This window comes from Salvelinus sp. IW2-2015, unplaced genomic scaffold (genome assembly GCF_002910315.2).
Source record: "Salvelinus sp. IW2-2015 unplaced genomic scaffold, ASM291031v2 Un_scaffold2377, whole genome shotgun sequence".
In the NCBI taxonomy this organism is placed as follows: Eukaryota; Metazoa; Chordata; class Actinopteri; order Salmoniformes; family Salmonidae; genus Salvelinus; species Salvelinus sp. IW2-2015.
Genome location: NW_019943701.1, coordinates 91272 through 110850, shown reverse-complemented (window position 1 = coordinate 110850; position 19579 = coordinate 91272). Strand labels below are relative to the sequence as shown.

Sequence of the window (19579 nt, the reverse complement as noted above, 5' to 3'; positions counted from 1 at the left end):
GTCACACCAGTACTTTATGTTAGGGTCAGTCAACACCAGTGTTTGTTATGTTAGTGTCCAGTCCAACACCAGTTTGTTAAAGTTAAGTCCAGTCCACACCAGTACTGTTCTGTTAGTGTCCAGTCTACACCAGTATTTTATGTCTAGTGTCCAGTCCACACCGATATTTATTTAGTGTCCATCCAACACCACTTACTGTTATGTTAGTGTCCAGTCCACACCAGTATTGTTATGTCAGTTGGTCCAGTTCCACACCAGTGACTTTATGTTACGTGTCAGTTCACACCAGTACTGTTATGTTGGTCCCAGCCACACCAGTACTGTTATGTTAATGTCAAGTCCACACCAGTACTTTATTTTTAGTTCCAGTCAATACCAGTATTTTATTAGATAGTGTCCAGTCCACACCAAATCTGGATGTTATGTCCAGCCACACCAGTACTGTTATGTTAGTGTCCAGTCACACCAAATCGTTGAGTTAGTGTCCAGTCTACACGTATTGTTATGTTAGTGTCCAGATAAACACAGAAAACTGTTATGTTAGTGTCCAGTTCCACACCCACAAATCTGTTATATTTAAGTGTCCAGTCCACACCAGACTGTTATGTTAGTGTCCAGTCACAACGTATTGACATATAACTATTATTTCATTACCTGTGTGCCACCTGTAACTTTCTTTTTCCTCCCCTTCCTCCTTCCCTTTTTTTTTTTTTTTTCTTTCTTCTTTTCCTTCTCTTTCTTTCTTCTTCTTTCTTCTTCTTTCCTTTCTTTCTTTCTTCTTTCTTTCTCTCTCTCTCTCTCTCTCCTTCCTCTCTCTCTCTCTCTCTCTCTCTTCTCTCTCTCTCTCTTTCTTTCTTTCTTTCTTTCTTTCTCTCTTTATCTCACTCTCTCTCTCTCCTTCCCTGTCTCTCTCTCTCTTTTTCTTCCCCTTCCTTCTTCCCTACTCCCTCTCTCTCTCTCTCCCCTCTCTCTCTCTCTGTTTCTTCCTTCCCTCTCTATCCCCCTCTCTCATACAATTCCCATATCCCCTCCCCCTCACAAATCATCGTACTGATTAGCCTCCGTAGCGGTGGGTGGCAGGAAGCCGGGTAACATCCTTTCGCCACGGCCGCCCTCTCGCGTAGCTCGCGTTCTGCAGATCCTGCGGTTTATGTGGCAGCCGGCGCGGCGGGCACCTGGAAACTGCTGCCCGGATAGTGTGTTACGACACACAGCAAGGTTGGGCTGCCTGAAAGAATAGTACACAGTCCAGGATCGGCAGTCAAGATACACAGACACACACACACAGCAGACACAGACCACAAACAGACAACACATCTCACACACACAACAGCACCACAGTACCACCACGACCACACACCCACAACACACACACACACACCACACACACACTCACCACACACACCAAACACACACACACACACACACACACACACACACACCGGCCACACACATAGACAAACACAGTCACACACACTTCTTCTCTCTTCTCGTCTCCCTTTCTGCTTCTTTCTCTCTTCTCTCTCTCTCTCCTGTCCCTCTCGTTCTCTCCTTTCTTCTCCCTCCTCTCTCTCTCTTGTCTTCTCTCCTTTCTTCTCCTCTCTCCCTTTCCTTTCTCCCCTTTTCATACTCTTCTCTCGTCCTTCTTCCTCCTCTCCTTCTTCTCTCCTCTCTCCTCTTCGTTGCTTCTCATTCTCTCCCTCTCTCGCTGCTCCTCCTCCTCTCTTCTCTTCTCTCTCCTCTCTTCTCTCTCTTCTCTTTCTCTCTCTCTTCTTATCTATTCTCTTTTCTTTCCTCCTCCTCCCTTCCTCTGGAACTGTCTTTCTGACTGTATGGCGTCAGCAATTGGGAATCGTAAAACATTTTTTATATTGCTCTCCTGTAGGGCTGGTGACGCCTGGTACATTGCTTCCTGTCCTCACTTTCCTCCTTTCTGGTCTAGCTTGTGAGACAGAGTTCAACAGCGAGTTTGCACCTATGCTGATGCCTTATGGTGGGGACCGGTGAGTAATGTACAGATATCTCCCCTGTCCTGCCCTCATAAATGGGAGAGGTCCACAGTGCGACGGTGGATGATGTTGGAACAGTCCATGTTTCGCAGTTAAGCCTTTTTCTAGGGAGTTGTTTTCCAATCACTAACATTGTTTTTTGAACTGTTCGTATTAATTCATGTTCCGTATTTCTTCCCTGATTTGATTCTAGCAACAAGGAAGAATAAGCTCATTATTCAAATAGTTATATTTACCTCTAAATTCATATTTTCACTAATACGACACATTTTCGTATTTTATTTTCACGATATTCTGAACTCAAAATGTACCGGCGATGATATCATTTTGGTGGCTTCGCTCCGTAGTATAATGAGGACCTATCATGGATAATAGGGGGGGGCATTTTCTCAAGATATTCATTTGTTTGTGTGTGTTCTCAGATACCTTGACAACCATTTGGTACGGGACGACCCGAAACTGGACCGGCGTGCATTGCTCTCACTGGGTTGCAACTACTGGTGGATCTCTTTGCTTTGCCCTGCCCGGTGATGAGTACAATCCACACTCATAGGCACGACTGTACAGCAACAAAAGAGAACTGGTCGAGATAAGTAATATGCCCAACATACCACACATGCATACACGACATCACACATGACACGGCAGCACAATTGCAGACACCCAGCTACATTGCACACACACACCACACACACCACACACCCACACACACACATCCTTACCACACACCACAGCACACACCAACACACACAGGCAACAACACACAACACACACACAACCCACACACACACAACACACAACAACACACATACACACACACCACACTAAGTGTCATGATTGTATCCTTTTCCTAGTTATCTACTAGACGATGCTACTCCCTATTGACTTCATGTCAGCTGTTGTCTACATGCGACGAAATGAGGCTGTTGACCCAAAAGCAGTTTCCGGATCTTGCTTCACCTGGATTCCCATGTCTCTCCTGTGCTTTGCAGGTAATCTGGGCTCAGCTTCGCCCTGAGGTCCAGAGCAAGCACAGGACAGAAGCACTTGAGAAGGGAGGACCCAGCCGCTTGTCTCATCCAGTAGAGCAAACTGTTTGGTCTATCGACAGTGTACGTCCGAAATGGCACCCTGTTCCCTATATATGCACTACTTTTCACCCATGCTCTATTGCCCTGGTCAAAATAGTGTGCTATGAGGAGTGATAGGGTCATTGACAGAGGCTATTTCTCTGACTCACACTCTATCTGCAATACTGCTAGTGTGTACTATAGTCACTTTAATGGATTGTCAATTCAAATTGCCCTGGGCTATGAGATACCCCCAAAAATTAGAGATGATTTTGTGCAGAGAGTAAATACTCATTGCTTCTCGTTGATCTAATGCAATAGGTTACTACTGTGTGAAGTATGGTGACGTTGAAACCGGAAAGGTATTTGTTGTTATCCAGTCTTATCTATTTCCCCCTCACATTCCTCCAAAACCATCCTAGGAACCAGCATGTAGGGTGACCTCCGGTCTAACCCTCGTTCTCCATTGCTTCCAAGCCAGCGTTCTGTCCATTTCCCTCAATTCCTAACACTTCTACAATCAAGAGTGCGGCAAGCTTAAGCGTTAGCTATCCCTCTCTTCCTGCATCCCTGCGTCTTCCTCTTTCCTTCTGTTTTGACCTACCTTGTGGTTTCTTTTGTATCCTCTAACCCTCGCTTCCCCTCTCCTGCGCTTCCTCTCTACCTTCTCTGCTTTCTCCTCTTACCTTGTCTTCCTTCTCCTCTTTCTCTTACCTCTCCCCCCGCTATCTCTTCTCTCTCCTCTACCTCCTTTCCCCTCCTCCTCCCTCTTCTCTCCTCTCCGTCTCCCACCGCACGCAGCTGGTGGCGCTACTATCCACCGACTCTCTACAGGCCGTATTTTCTAGGCGCCACGTGGCGTTTACCAAGTAGCCTCTGCCCTCCGTCAGCCCCACAGGCATGTACTGTACCCCCATCGTGCTGGCCTCCGAACTCGGCCCAGCGACAGAACGTGTCACTCACGCGTGACCTTTGACCCGTGATTGCTTTGTTGTGTTTTTATCACTAATCAGAGGTTTTTTCCCATATTTTTTATTCCTCTGTTTGTCCTTTCTTTTTATTCTTTTTTTATTTTGTTTTGTCTCATTTTCTCTCTTTTGTCTCTTTTTTCTTTTCCCCCACCTGTTTTTTGTGTGTATTCTGCATGCAGTGTGTTTGGCGTAGTTATGCGGCTGATGAGAACTCGGTTTCCATTGCTACCTGGAAGCCTCATTTGAAGGCGTTGCATACCTGCAGCCCTACAAAGTAGGTACAACATTGGCAGCTGGTGTCTGAGTTTGGTGTCTGTGCCCCTGTTAAGCTGTCTTTTCCCTTCTCTTTTTCCAATGATGTATTTCKGTTAACTTTTCTTTTCTTGCCTGGTCCCAGATCTGTTTGGCACGTTTGGTGTGACAATGGCCATAGGTGTTGGCAAGACAGCACAAACTGATCTGGGACCAGGCTACTTATTTTTCTACTTATCTCCTCTACCTCTCTACCTCAAGTACTATTTCACTCATGTACTTCCTTCTTTTCTGTGAATGAACACTTTTATATTTTTATCATTTGTCTTCTGTTATTATAAGTCAATAGTTAACAGCCATCAAAAGACCAATATTGTCCAGGTTCCTTTTCATCCAAACTGTAGTGAACTCAAGAACTCAAGAATTATGACTAAAAACCAATCATGTAGACAAAACCCCAGTACACCTCTATCCAGCTAACACAACAGGCATTCATATCTCCCAATATATGCTCAAACCATCAGTCTAACAGTTTAWGGYAGCGTTCTCAATGACACCCCATTCCCTATGTAGTGCGCTACTTTTGATCAGGCCCTAGTCAAAACTAGTGCCCTACATAGGGAATAGGGTGCCATTTGGAACTTTGGCCTAACACAGTCAGCTAAGATTCACTGAAGTCTTGAGATTGTCTGCACTCCACGTCCAACTGAGGCAGTGAATTTAGCGGTCGTCCTCCACGGCCCATCCATTTCTGACGGTAGTCAGCGTCTAAATGATCCAACCAGGCTTTAATRAATGTGTGGCCACTTCTCCGTCTCTCGTCTCATTGGACTGCCACTGTGCTGGAATAGCCTTGTGTGACTGKGAGATCTGGAGTGCCTGTATTGGTATTATCTGCCAATATAGCGTTTCAAGACTGGTAAATATGCAGACGGAATGTTGTGGAACCTGGAGATATTGGAGAATCCATCTGCTACATGCTTTACTGACAGATAGGACAACACACACACACACACACACACACACACACACACACACCACACACACACACACACACACACACAACACACACACACACACACACACACACAACACACACACACACACACACACACACACACACACACACACACACACACACACACACACACACACACACCTGTCTACACACTGCTAGCGAGTTTGCCTAGATAGTATACTGCACTGAAATGATGTGTGTGTCTGGAGTCTTGTTTCTGTTTAGTCTGGGACTGTTTAGTCTTGCTTGTGATTTGCTCATGTGCTCAACACAACGCCCTCAAATCCTCAGCATCTCTTTTGGTGACGACCCCTGGAGTCATCTCGCTACTCGCTGGGGCAGTAGAAAATGTTTGCGATGAAGCCTTTGCTAAATATTTCCTCACTCTCTCCCCTCTCTCACTTCTCAACCTGAAGGAAGGACCAGGGTGAATCTCCACAAGGTGCGTACCTCCTACTTGCTCTGTGCATCTACTGACGCACAGATCCAGACGCAGCACTACCGCCGGTGTGCGTCGTAACCCTGTGTGTTGGGGGTCATGTCTTCCCTCCTGCCTGTGTGGAGTACACTGATGGCAAGGCGCTCTGGATAAGATTGTCTGCTCTGCCAAATGACCCAAATGGAAATGCCAATGCTTTCACCCTATTCAGAGTGTGGGTGTGTCCCAAATGTCTCTCTATCCATATAGGACATTGGTCAAAAGTAGTGCACTATCAAGGGAGGAGGGTGTCATTTGGGATTTACTGTGTATTGCTGCTGAAAGTGCCAATATGCAGTCGGTGACCTATGTAGAGAAAGATAGCTATTAAGAGGTGTTGGCCCTAGCTCTTAACTTAATGTCCATTTATAGAAACAGCCACCAGTTCATTACTTAGTCATTATTCCTCTCCTCTACTCTGGCCTCTGCCTCCTGGCTCTCCCCTGGCCTCCTGGCTCCCCTGGCTTCCTGGCTCTCCCTGCCTTCCTCTGGCCTCTCCCTGGCCTCTCCTCTGGCTTCCTGCTCTCCTGCTCCCCTGGCTCTCCCCTGGGCCTCTCTCTGGGCCTCTCCCCCTCTTTCTCAGTGTTTATCTTTCTTTCTCTCCTTTTATTATTCCTTCTTCACTCTCGCGCTCCGTCTCTTTATTCCTCCCATCCCCTATTCTCTCTCAGCTCTTGTCCTTTCTTCCTCTCCCTCATCCCTTTCTCTCACTGCATCTCTCCGTACTGAGGTGTTCTTCAGAAGGAAAGGATTGCATGGTTTCTCTCTCGCTCTCTCTCTAAAATCGAAATAATTGTGTTTATTGCAGTCGTGTGTGTTTGTGTGATTTCAGTATAACAGATTTGAGTGACCACAACACTAAATATAAGAGGAAAGATAGAGAGGGAGAGAAAACACTGTCTTTCTGCTCTGTTACTCTAGCTCTGTCTTCCTCTCTCTCCCTCTCTCTATTCTCTCTGTCTTTCTCGCTCTATTTCTCTCTCTCTTTATCTCTCTCTGTCTTCTCCCTCTCTGTCTTTCTCCTCTCCCTCTATCTATCTCTCTTGTCTTCTCTCTCCTCCTCTCTCTTCTTTCTCTATCTCTCTGTCTCTTTCTCGTCTCTCTCTCTCTCTGTGGGAGCTAGAAGTGATGTAATATGTTGTCTTAGCTGTGTTACACAACAGTAGGGAAAGCAAATGTGTGTGTCTTTAAGTAAAAACAGAATTAAAAACCTGAGGGCCACTAAAACATTGTCTGTTGGAGAATGTACTTAGTTTTTTATCTAGAATTTCCAAACTAAATGTAAAGGTCAACAGAATAGCAGAAAAAATAAAACCTTTCAGTGTTGAGAGGGAGGACAGAATCCACCCACGCAACGCAAACACTTGAAAGACTGCGCTAGAAAAGGAGACACAGAGGAGGGAGAGAGCGAGACAGAAAGAGAGAGAACAAAGCTCCAGCATCCTCCACCTATTGAATTCAATTCACACCCCTCTCATGTCAAGGCTCCACCTCAAAACTGCAGGAGAAAAATAAATAAATAACAATCCATTTTTGAGTGTCATTGAACCAGGTGCCGATGGCCCTGAAAGCCTACTGGTGCCCGACAGGTTGCCGTTCTAAAAGTTTACCGTCCTCCACACATATGACTCAGCGCCCCTCTCTCTCCTTTCTTTTCTCTCTCTCCTCTCCTCTTCTCGTTCCTCTCTCTCTCTTTCTCTCTTCTCTCTTCTCTCCTCTCTCTCTCTCTCTCTCCCAGCTGAATTAGTATGGTTAAATGAGAGACATGGACAAGTGGGACTGAATTATCAAATGATAGGCTTTTTAAAAACGCTGTCAACCTAGGCCTCTCATTTCTCTCTCCACTGAGCTCAATTACCTTTGAACACGCTCTTTCTAAATGTCAGCAAGTGGTTGACAAAGTATAGTGGTTCTACAGTATCTCTGGTCAGCTTTAGTTTCGTGTGATTGAACCAGTGATCATGTGTGCTTATAAAGCCTTCATATCATAACATAAAGGACTATGTCATCTGTCATAAGTTATATTTACATCCATAAACTATACTGTACATAGACATTAATACACTTATTTGAGGTGTGATTGTATTAGATTAGATTTAGACATAAGCATATAAACATCTTTACATAAGTAACATAGACATTCATAGAAGCTTATCATAAACTATACAAAGACGTTCACATACAGTACCAGTCAAAAGTTCGGCACTCACAAGGTTTTTCTACTATTTTATTGTAGAATAATAGTGAAACATCAAACTATGAAATAACACATATGGAATCTGTGTAAACAAAAAAGTGTTAAACAAATCTAAATATATTTGAGATTTTTCCCTTTGCCTTGATGACAGCTTTGCACACTCTTGGCATTCTCTCAACCAGCTTCAACTCGGAATGCTTTCACAAAGTCTTGAAGGAGTTCCCACATATGCTAAGCACTTGTTGCCTTCACTCTGGTCCAACTTATCCCAACCATCTCAATTGGTTGAGGTCGGGTGATTGTGAGCCAGGTCATCTGATGCAGCACTCCATCACTCTCCTTCTTTGGTCAAATAGCCTTACACAGCCTTGGCTTGGTCATTGTCTGTTGAAAACATATAGTCCACTAAGCGCACACCAGATGGGATGTATCCCTGCAGAATGCTGTGGTAGCCATGCTGTTAAGTGTGCCTTGAATTCTAAATAAATACTACAGTGTCACCACGCAACAGCACCCCCAACCATCACACCTCCTCCTCCATGTTCACGGTGGGAACCACACATGTGGAGATCATCCGTTCACCTACTCTGCGTCTCACAAAGACATGCGGTTGGAACCAAAAATCTCAAATTTGGACTCATCAGAGCAAAAGGACAGATTTCCACTGGTGTAATGTCCATTGCTCGTGTTTCTTGGCCCAAGCAAGTCTCTTCTTATTAGTGTCCTTAGTTAGCGATTCGAACATAAGGCCTGATTACCAGTCCATCTGACAGTATGTTGAGATGTGTCTGTTACTTGAACTTTGTGAATCATTTATTTAGGCTGCAATTCTGAGGCTCTAATGAACTTATCCTCTGCAGCAGAGGAAACTCTGGGTCTTCCTTTCCTTTGGCGGTCCTCATAAGCTAGTTTCATCAACACCCTGATGGTTTTGTGACTGCACTTGAGAAACTTTCAAAGTTCATAAAATGTTCCTATTGACTGACCTTCATGTCTTAAAGTAATGAATGGACTGTATTCTCTTCCTTATTTGAGCTGTTTGCCATAATATGACTTGTCTTTTACCAAATAGGGCTATCTTCTGTATACCAACCTACTGTCACACACAACTGATTGGCTCCAAATGCATTAAGAAGGAAAGAATTCACCAAATAACTTTTAACAAGGCACACCTGTTAATTGGAATACATCCAATGACTACTCATGAAGCTGGTGAGAGAATGCCAAGAGATGTGCAAAGCTTCATCAAGGCAAAGAGTGGCTACTTTGAAGAATCCTCAAATGCAAATATATTTATACACTTTTTTGGTTACTACATGATTCCATGTGTATTTTTCATAGTTTTGTAAATAGTAAAAAATAAAGAAAAACCCTTGAATGAGTAGGTGTCAAACTTTTGAGGTACTGTACATTATTAAACATATATTTGCTTACCGTATCTCTTTCCTCTGGTGTAGTAAGGTTCTCAGTATAAGCAGAAGCTACTGAGGAGGTGACCCTACGGAAACATACTGGGTACAGCCCCCCTGCCCGCTTGGACTCATTACTATTTTGGGAATGACTACGAATTTATTATTGATGCATGATTCGATATCCGAGAGAAAGTTGTGGTTTTCAAATGCCGCCTGAGCTGAGCTGCTTTTGGACAGTGCCTGAAACTGCTGCCTGTTGTCTTATGATTTAACCACTTCTCTTACTGTACACTAACTCGTGTTGCTCTTTTCTGAATGTACAACAGCTATTTGGGAGTCTCAAAACAGATCCACTGAACAAATATGCTGTCTAACTGGTTCATTGTGATATTTCACCAACTTCAATCATTCTGGAAGTTTTATCAACTACTCTTGCCTCTTACCTCACTTCCTGTCATTCACACCATTCACACTCACATCACCAAAACGTGAAAGACACAATGACTTCATCAATAGTCACGATAACATTTACAATGACCACCGAAACAGTCACGGTTAGATTGGGTACAGCTTCCTACCCCTTGCCCGCTGCCTGTCCTCTGCACGGCCCCTCCACTGCCCCTGCATGTTGTMACTTGGAAACCCTGTACACAGCATTGTCCATCCTCTGACCTCAGCACTCCACCCTGCACCTCACCATTTCAGCAGTCCCTCCTTGGATATTAGACCCCATTAATAGTTCATCACAAAGTTTCATGAAATCATCACTTCACCCTATTCCCTTGGTGTTCTTGATTATCCATGATACAAGACCCTCCCCTGCACAAACCCCTATGGTACCTCTTCTATGGTAGCTCCTCCAATGGTGACTCTGCCAGTCAGAGAGGCGGGGATTTGCCAGCTGAGGTCACATGTTTAGGAGTGAGCTGAGTGCTACGGAATCATAATTACATACTAACAGTARGGTACCTGCTGAAGCATTTTGCYTGCTGTGCGCATGCATWTTGGATAATASGCTGCAATGCATGCTGGTCTATGAATAGGCCCATCAATCTAACCTAATTTAAATGCCTTGCTCTCCAGTGAAGCAACCAATAATTGGGTAAACGAATGAACAAACTCATGAAACGGTGAAAGACTCCTGTAAAAAGTCTCCAATCAATTGCATTTTGTTTGAATTGTTCCCGACCCCGAACCTGTGCTTGATCTTGATACACAGAGAAGAGATGGAAAATAATAAATAACAATCCATTTTTTGAGTGTCTTGAAAACCAGGGTGCCGATGGCCTGAAAGCCGACTGGTGCCCCGACAGGTTGCCAGTTTTTTCTAAAAGTTTACCGTCCTCCACACATATGACCTCAGCGCCCGTCTCTCTCTCTTCTCCTCTCGGCTCCCTCCCTCCTCTCTTCTTTCTTCTCTCCCTCTCTCTCTCTCTCCTCAAGCTGAATTAGTAAATGGGTTAAAATGAGAGACATGGGGACGGGAGTGGGGACTGAATTAATCAAATGATAGGCTTTTTTTTAAAAACGCTGTTCAAACCTAGGCCCTCCTTCATTTTTCTCTCTCCCACTGAGCTCAATTAACCTTTGAACACGCTCTTTTTCTCTAAATGTCAGCAACCACCAGTGGGGTTGACAAAGTATAGTGGTTCTACAGTATCTCTGGTCACGCTTTAGTTTAGTGTTGATGAAGCCTTAGTGATCATGTTGCGCTATAAAGCCTTCATATACATGACATACAAAGGACTATGTCAATCTGTCACATGAGTTAATTTACATCATAAACTATACTGTAACATAGACATAATACACCTTAGTTTGAAGGTGGCAATTGTATAGATTAGAATTTCATACCCAAATTCATCTGCAGACATAAAGGCATATAGCATCTTACATAAGTATACATAGACATTCATAGAGCTACATTCATAACGCTATACATAGACGTTCACATACATACGCAGTCAAAGTTGGCCCACAAGTCTACATTTGTAGAATAATAGTGAAGACATCCACAACTATGAAATAACACTATGGAATCTTTGTAGTACAAAAAGTGGTTTAAACAAATCTAATATATTTTAAGATTCTTCCCTTTGCCTTGATGACCAGCTTGCACACTCTTGGCATTCTCCTCAACCAAGCTTCATCTGGAATGCTTTTGCAAAAGTCTTGGAAGGAGTTTCCAACATATGCTAAGCACTTTGTTGGCTGCTTTTCCTTTCACTCTGCAGTCCAAACTCATCCCAAACCATCTCAATTGGGTTGAGGTCGGGTGATGTCGAGGCCAGGTTCATCTGATGCCAGCACTCCAATCACTCCTCCTCTTGTCAAATAGCCTACAAACAGCCTTGGCTTGGGTCATTGTCCTGTTGAAATACAAATATCCCACTAAGCCAAACCAGATGGATGGTGTATCGTGCAGAATGCTGTGTACCATGCTGGTTAAGTGGTGCTTGAAGTTCTAAATAATCACAGTGTCACCAGCAAAAGCAAACCCCCCACCATCACACTCCTCCATGCTTCACGGTGGAACCACACATGTGGAGATCATTAGCCGTCAAACTACTCTGCATCTCACAAAGCATGGCAGTTGGAACCAAAATCTCAAATTTGGGACTCATGCAAAGAAGAAAGGTCAGATTCAAAACGCGGTCTAATGTCCATTACTCAATGCTTCTTGGGCCCAACAAAGTCCTCTTCTTATTATTGGTTCCTTTAGTAAGTGTGAATTCGCCCATGAAGGCCTGATTTATGCAGTCTCATCTGAACAGTTGATGTTGAGATGTGTTTGTTACTTGAACTTTGTGAAAGTATTTATTTGGGCTTGCAATTTCTGAGGCTCTAAATGAACTTATATCTGGCAGCAGAGGAAACTCTGGGTCTCCGGTTCCTGTGGCAGCTCAGGAAGAGAGCTAGTTTCATCATAGCGCTTGATGGTTTTTTGTGACTGCACTTGAAGAAACTTTCAAAGTTCTTAAAATGTTCCATATGACTGGCTTCACATGTTTAAAGTAAAGATGTAAAGTAATGTAAATGTAATTTATCTTTGCTTACTTGAGCTTGTTCTTGCCATAATATGGAACTTTGGTCTTTTTTAACCAAATAGGGCTATCTTATCCACCTAACTCTTGTCACAAAAACAACTGATTGCTCAAATGCATTATAGAGAGGAAAGAATTCCACAAAATGACACTTTTAACAAGGCACAACTGTTAATTGGGATAGATTCTCAGGTGACTAACCTCATGAAGCTGGTTGAGAGAATGTGCAAGAATGTGCAACAGACTGTCATCAATTCATAAAGAGTCGTTGTAACTTTGAAGGATCTCAAATGTTCTAATATATTATACACACTTTTTTTCGGTTTACACATGTGATTCCATATGTGTTATTGTATAGCTTTTGTAACTAGTGAAGAAATAAGAGAAAAACGCCATTGAAATGAGTAGGGTGTCCAAACTTTTGACTGGTACTGGGTGTATAGAACGATGAGGACAGCATATATGCCTTTGCATATGGGTAAACCGTTCTCTTTTTTAGTCTTGTTGTTTTTGTTGTTACGTATAGTCAGTCTATTTCGCAGTTGGAATGTATAGCCAGACAGCATACGAAACTTTTGAGGAGGTGTACCTGATCTATTCAGAACAACTAGTACTATGAGTACTGAAGCAGGCGATCCCCCACCTGCCGGCTTTGGACTCCTACAAGATTTTGGGAATGACATACCGAATTTGATTCCTTGATGCTGGATTCCGATATGCGCGAGGAGATGAAGTTGGTTGGTTGTTTTCAAAATAGAGGCTGGCGATAATAGGGTTTGTGGATGTGTCTCCTGACGATTATGTGAAGTTAGCCTTGGTGCAACGAGATTGTTGGTTTCTTGCGCACAGGTGGCTAAACTGCTGCGGTGTTTGTTGCTGTTGAATTTGTAAACCTACTTCTCGTACTGGTACCACTAAACTGTCGTATTTAACTCTCCAAGTTGAAAAGTGTAGAAGTTTAACATACCTTAAGGTTGGAGTCATTAAACTTGTTTTTTTAACACTGCCACAAATTTCCTTGTTAACAAACTATAGTTTTGGCAAGTCGGTTAGGAATCTACTTTGTGCATGACACAAGTTTAATTTTTCCAACAATTGTTTACAGACAGATTATTTAACTTATAATTCACTGTATCACAATTCCAGTGGGTCAGAAGTTTACATAACACTAAGTTGACTGTGCCTTTAACCAGCTTGGGAATTCCAGAAAATGTTGTCATCGCTTAGAAGCTGCTGATAGGTCAATTGGAGGTGTTCCTGTGGATGTATTTCAAGGCCTACCTTCAAACTCAGTGCCTTTTGCTTGACATCATTGGAGAAAAATTAAAAAACAGGCCAAGACCTCAGAAAAAAATGTGTAGTACTCACAAGTCTGGTTTTCATCCTTGGAGCAATTTCCAAATGCCCTGAAGGTACCACATTCCATCTGTCAAACAATACTAATGCAAATCAATCCCAGAACAACACAAAGGACCTTGTGGAAGATGCCTGGAGGAAATCGGTTACAAAGTATTATATCCATCAGTAAAACAAGTCCACATCGACATACACCTGAAAGGCGCTTTTCTTCATCAAGGAGTTAGCTGTAAGAGCTCCTAATGGTTGTTGACACCAATAACGTGTCATAAACTAAAAGCCAGATTACGGTTTGCAATTACTTTTTGCATTCATTGTGGGTACTAAAGATTAGTACTTTTTTGACGTGAAAAAAGCGTATCGGCGAGAGTCATATTTGAGCGGCCCCCTCGATTAGTATTTGTGATCAAATACCCCCTTCCTTTTGTATAAACAAGTTGTTTATCTACTAGGGTCAGCTCATAATGTCAGGATGTTTTGAGGATTAGGGGCCAAAATTCACCCTATATCCAAGTATTGGACGTGAAAGCTCTGTGGACCAGCGCATATAACGTTCGCGCGGAGATGAAATTCATTTGACACCACCCATAGTACCACTCCCCTATGTAACATAGGCAGAATGCAATGAGATGTAACGTCGAAATCTACGTGTAATTCGTAGGTGCATGTCAACTCTTCACTGAGCGCCACGCGGATGATGTTAAATGATACGGCACGAATTAATAATGCTGCAGTAAAGAATCAGTTCCTATTTTACTCATATATGCTCTCGCCACATGTAGCTCGTTGCAACCATTCTTCCCACCTTCTTAAAATTAAGCTGGTGACTCTAACTGACCTATTCAGACCAGGGAATTTTTAACTTGGAAATTGTCAGGAGATTGTAAAAACTGACTGAAAACTGAAACTATTTTGTTTTTTAAATGTATTTGGCTTTAAGGTGTATGTAAATCTTCCGACTTTCAAAGCTGTAATTTCTGAGCTGTGAAGAACGCTATTTGGTAAGGTCTTAAAAATACAGATCCAAATGAACAATATGCTGTCTATCCTGTTCATTGTGATATTTCACTCAACTTTCAATTGGCAGTTCTGGAAGTTTATCACACTCTTGCCTCTACCTGCTTTGCGGACTTCCTGTTCGATGTCACTACCATATGTCACACTCACCATCAGCAAAACGTGCATAGAACCAGATGACTTCATCAACATAGTTCATCGTATAATATTTACATAGGGGCACCACTGTATATACATGCTCACGGTTACGTTGTTGTGCTACCAGCTCTTGGCCTACCTCGCCTGGGCGGGCGCCGCTTGCCTGTCGCCATGGCACGGGCCCCTCCACTGCCCTGCTAGCTGTCTTGTAACTTTGAGAAGACCCGGGATTCCCAGCATTTGTCCCCATTCATCCGCTCTGCTCCAGCATTCCCCATCTGCAGTTACTTCTGCGGCACCATTTCTCACGCAGGTTGCTCCTTGGCTTTCGGTTGTCCTTGGATATTTGAGAACTGACCCATTGGAGGAGTTGAGTCACTGTCGCACTTATCAGATTCTTTTCCTATCTGTAATAGTTCATCACTGTACACTACTTGTTCCTGTGGATGTTTCTTGGATTTATCCAGCTTGCGATACTCATAGTTTGCTCTCACCTTCTTGGCACATAGCCACCTGGTTTAAACGGTCACAGTTTTCACTGCTTCCCTAACGTGTGGATGTTCAGTTCTCTCCCATTTGCGTGACTTCGCGTCTAGATGCAGTTAGAGCGTGGGATTTTTTAGGACAGGCTTGAGTGGTCAATCACGCTGTGCCTGAAGAGATGTCCGTGAGCATCTGTATGCCTAGCCACTGACGGAAGTTACAACTCACATTTTGTTGCCACCTACGTGCAAACCACGTATAAGGGTCTGCGACCTCTGCGCCTTACTCGTAAGCGCATTTTGCCTCTGCGTCTAGCTGCTTCGGACATTGAGCATATCCCCCTGCGGATTACCATACTACCCTATTCGTTGGTCCCCTTTGCACCCAATCGTCGCGTACAGCGCGGGCAGGGGAGTGGGCTGTCGTGTGTCATCTGATCTGTTTTCGATAGTGGGTAACCTCCTCCGTAGCTTTGTCTCTGACGCACCCTTCACACACTCTAGCAGTCAGAGATAATCGGTATAAGTGCCAAAAATAATATGTGTTTATCGCTATACGTACTATGGCTAACAGTTCTTGGACAACCTGAGCATACATTCGCAAAGGTTGTTCTCCATTATATTTATTAACTTTATTGGGACAAAATAACACGTATGATGAACATAAATCCACATATGGGAAGATAGAATCAGATGTCGTACTACGAAAAAAAAAGAGTTTAACTATCAATCTTTAACATTTGTAGTATCACTCTTCAATAGTTAGACGACTTCTTTGATATTGATTAATGTGACATGCCCTTGACAACTTGGGATTACCTGTGCTTTCGTCATCTTTCGACCATACAAGCTACTATTGCTTAGTGAAGTGTGTAGTTACCACACTGGAAATCTATCCAATTTACCAGGTGCTGCCTTGTTTGTACTAAAAGTTCATTTGTGGAATTTCCTTTCTCTCTTAATGCAATTTGGAGCCACTTCCAGTTGTTCTTATCCTGCTATGACTAAGGTAGGGTTGTTATATAGAAGAAGCCCTATTTTTGGGTATAATAGACCAAGTCCATATTATGGCAAGAACAGCCTCAAGTAAGCCAAAGATAAATTACAGTTCTTTACTTTAATCTTTACTTTTAAGACTATGAAGGCAGTCCAATATGATTCTTTTATAGACTCGCGCACGCTGTTTCCTTCAAGTGCAGCTCACAAAACCATAAAGTCGCTATGATTGAAATAGCTCCTTTTCCTGACTGCCACTGGAACACGGAATCGACTCACCCTCAGACGTTCTCTTCTCTGCTCGTCAATCGATGTATTAGTTCCCATTGCAAGCTCCACACGAAAATTGCACAGCATCACAACCTTAACTTTCACAAACAGTCTACTAAGTATACATACCACCCATCTCACTCGTCATCCACTTCGTTCCCTAAGTAGTGACGACTGCATAAATCAGGCCGCCTCATAACATGCTGATGCGTTATACATACAACGATAGACGATGGGAGTACCCGCGAATGAGTGACTGAGCCGAACGCAGAGAGGGCGTCCATGAGACTTTGTGAAGGAGCCCCGGCAGAGCACGTACGGCTGATGGCACGATAAAGTCGCACGCGATAGACCGTTGAAATCGACCCGGTTTTCGCCTCGTGGATGAGGGATCTCAGAAGGCTAGGGGAGTACTTGCGATGAGGTTGCATGCCAGCTGCAAGTCCGTAGAAGTGAGCTCGCGAACTTTCAACGATTCCGCTGTGAAGAATGCCAGAACGCTCTAGAGCCTGGAACGTCGCCTCCAGTGCATCCCAAGAAATCCTAAGTGTCGACTGCTCTCCCATCGCACAACGCATGGTGAGGAGAACTAAGCATGGTGCAATGGTGAGTGGGTGATGTTGGGTGGACTTGGGCTTTGCTTTAGTGTGGTAGACAGAGATGCGGTTTGATGTAATGGTTATATACATTGTCATTTCTTGTAATATTCAACTAAGGAGAATCTGAGTCACTTTGCCCTGTATTAGCTCCATGCTATCGTGACACTACATCGTTATCAATCACGCAGAAGATCATTAACTTTCATGCATTACTGCTCTTAAGATAGTACGATATACTACATAGTCTTAAATCCTTAGATCCCTGGTGAGCCACTTCCCATCAACTTCAAACACACATATTTAACTGTGTATTTTGGCGTCTAGTACTAGTGGGACTATTATCCTTATGGTCCTAATTGGAAGGATTATCAAACAGGAACCAATTGACGCCAAGCCAAGCGACCCTAGAGTGTCACAGTGGCTTGGATGTCTTTATGACGCAGAGAAGGAGAGTGCATGGGCTGCTGCACTCAGATGACCTGCGCCATGCGACAAGTCACCAGCGACCTGGCACCAACCCAATTGAGATGGCTTCTAAGTGGATGAGAGTTAGTCGCAGACGCACAGTAGAGCCAGCTAGCCCAGCCCGCGCACGGTAACTCGAATTATTAGAGTGGAAGGCAAAGCTCAGGCTTCAATGAACGGTTGCGTTACGCACTAGTGTGGTGGTTGGCTAGTGGAGACTCCTCTCAGGAGAGCCGAGGTTTTGCAAAAAGCATCCAGATGGACCAGCGTGGCTTTGTAGGTTAGAAATTGCGCGAAGTGGGGTAGCTGCAAATCGCTTGGACTATGGTGGCGAATGGCAAAGGAAAGAGAGAATAGCTGGAAAACTAGGGTAATGTCTGTAAGATGTTTTGAGTTTAACCACAGCTCTTTATGGTGGTCTTGGAGCATTACTACGGCTGCAGTGCTAGATTCCTATGTGCTGTCATATTTCAAGTCTTCGGAGCCATGGCTCTCAAGTCTAGTGTCTAGTATGAGAAAATGGTTAGTTCAGGGGAGTAATAACAAGTGCACAGGATCTCATGTGTAGTGTACTGGTCACAAGAGAGTAACTGAGACGTCTTTGTACTAGGTCTAATATTCGTAAACGTAGTAAACTGCGTCGAAAGTGAAGATGTCTATACATATCCGAATAGCTGGATATCTGATATAATGACTACCATATAACCAGCACATTATGTTGCGCTAGTGGTTGCGTGGCATATAGTAGAAAAGGTTTTGAAAGTACTGGTGTGAATTTATACTCCATGTCGGAACCTATAATCGTCATCAAAAGAGCTACATAAGTTGGTGATAATAGTGAAGACTATGATCTATAATGCTTGTGATACTATGGTACTAGACCTACCTTACAGAAACCCATACAATAATCATGTGTTGTATTATGGTATTGGTTAATAAGGTAACTTAGTTGCACTATATTAGTAACAGTGTGAGCCAGATTGGAAAAAATTAGGCTTTGCCAAGAACCTAGCTATCTATGTATCGTTTTTCTATGAAATTTAATGAGGTAGCAGAGATTTGAATAACGGTCCGGTCTGATCACAAGCACGACCACACAAACATCACACACACACACCACAGCACATACACACAACACACACAGCGACACACACACACACATTCCAACACTATCACACACGACCCACACAACACACACACACACACTATAACACACACACACGCGATCACACACAACCACGAATAACCAGGAGATTGACACACAACACACACTTGCACAACACACACACAGTGTAGAACACCCCACTATACTTAAATCTCCCAAAGGCCCGTGGTGGCTTGCTTGTAACATTACAAATAGTATTCACTAACTTGCTCTGGGGTCACATACGAAATTCTTTTATTTGGTAGACAGAGGGCAGAATTGTGTTTCTGATCTGGAGGACTAGCGATACCATTCTAACCTGACCGTGGCCCTCTCAGTGAGTTTGGTGTGCCTTTATGTCGAGAGATAAAAATTCAGGCGCAAGAGACTTCCATTCAAACAGCAGGTCTTTGTGATAAATATTTCCCATTAGCAATATACCTACTGAGGCCAGGCAGCCCTCACCTTCGCGCTCTTCTGCTATACTGTAAGACTCTCTTTTGTGAAAACAGAGTTTTCAATTTCTTCTCTCTCTCATCTTTCTCTCTCTGTTCTCGCCTCTCTCTCGCTCTCCAGTGCAGTTGCGTGGGTAAATCCCTGTGGAAGCCAGCCAGTTAAAAACACATTTGAACCAAGTGTTGTGATTAATTTGCGTTGTTTA

At 43.5% G+C, this 19579-nt stretch overlaps 1 protein-coding gene across 1 annotated transcript in view; it reads left to right on the top strand.

Annotated features, from left to right (window-relative positions):
- Positions 1-3972: 3972 nt before the first annotated feature.
- Positions 3973-19579, top strand: part of LOC112073810 (potassium voltage-gated channel subfamily KQT member 5) — a 30137-nt gene continuing 14530 nt past the window's right edge. Inside the window, exon 1 of the mRNA XM_070440285.1 lies at positions 3973-4324. Within this exon, the coding sequence (XP_070296386.1) occupies positions 4224-4324 (101 nt within the window). The 5' untranslated portion in view covers positions 3973-4223. The remainder of the gene's footprint in view (positions 4325-19579) is intronic.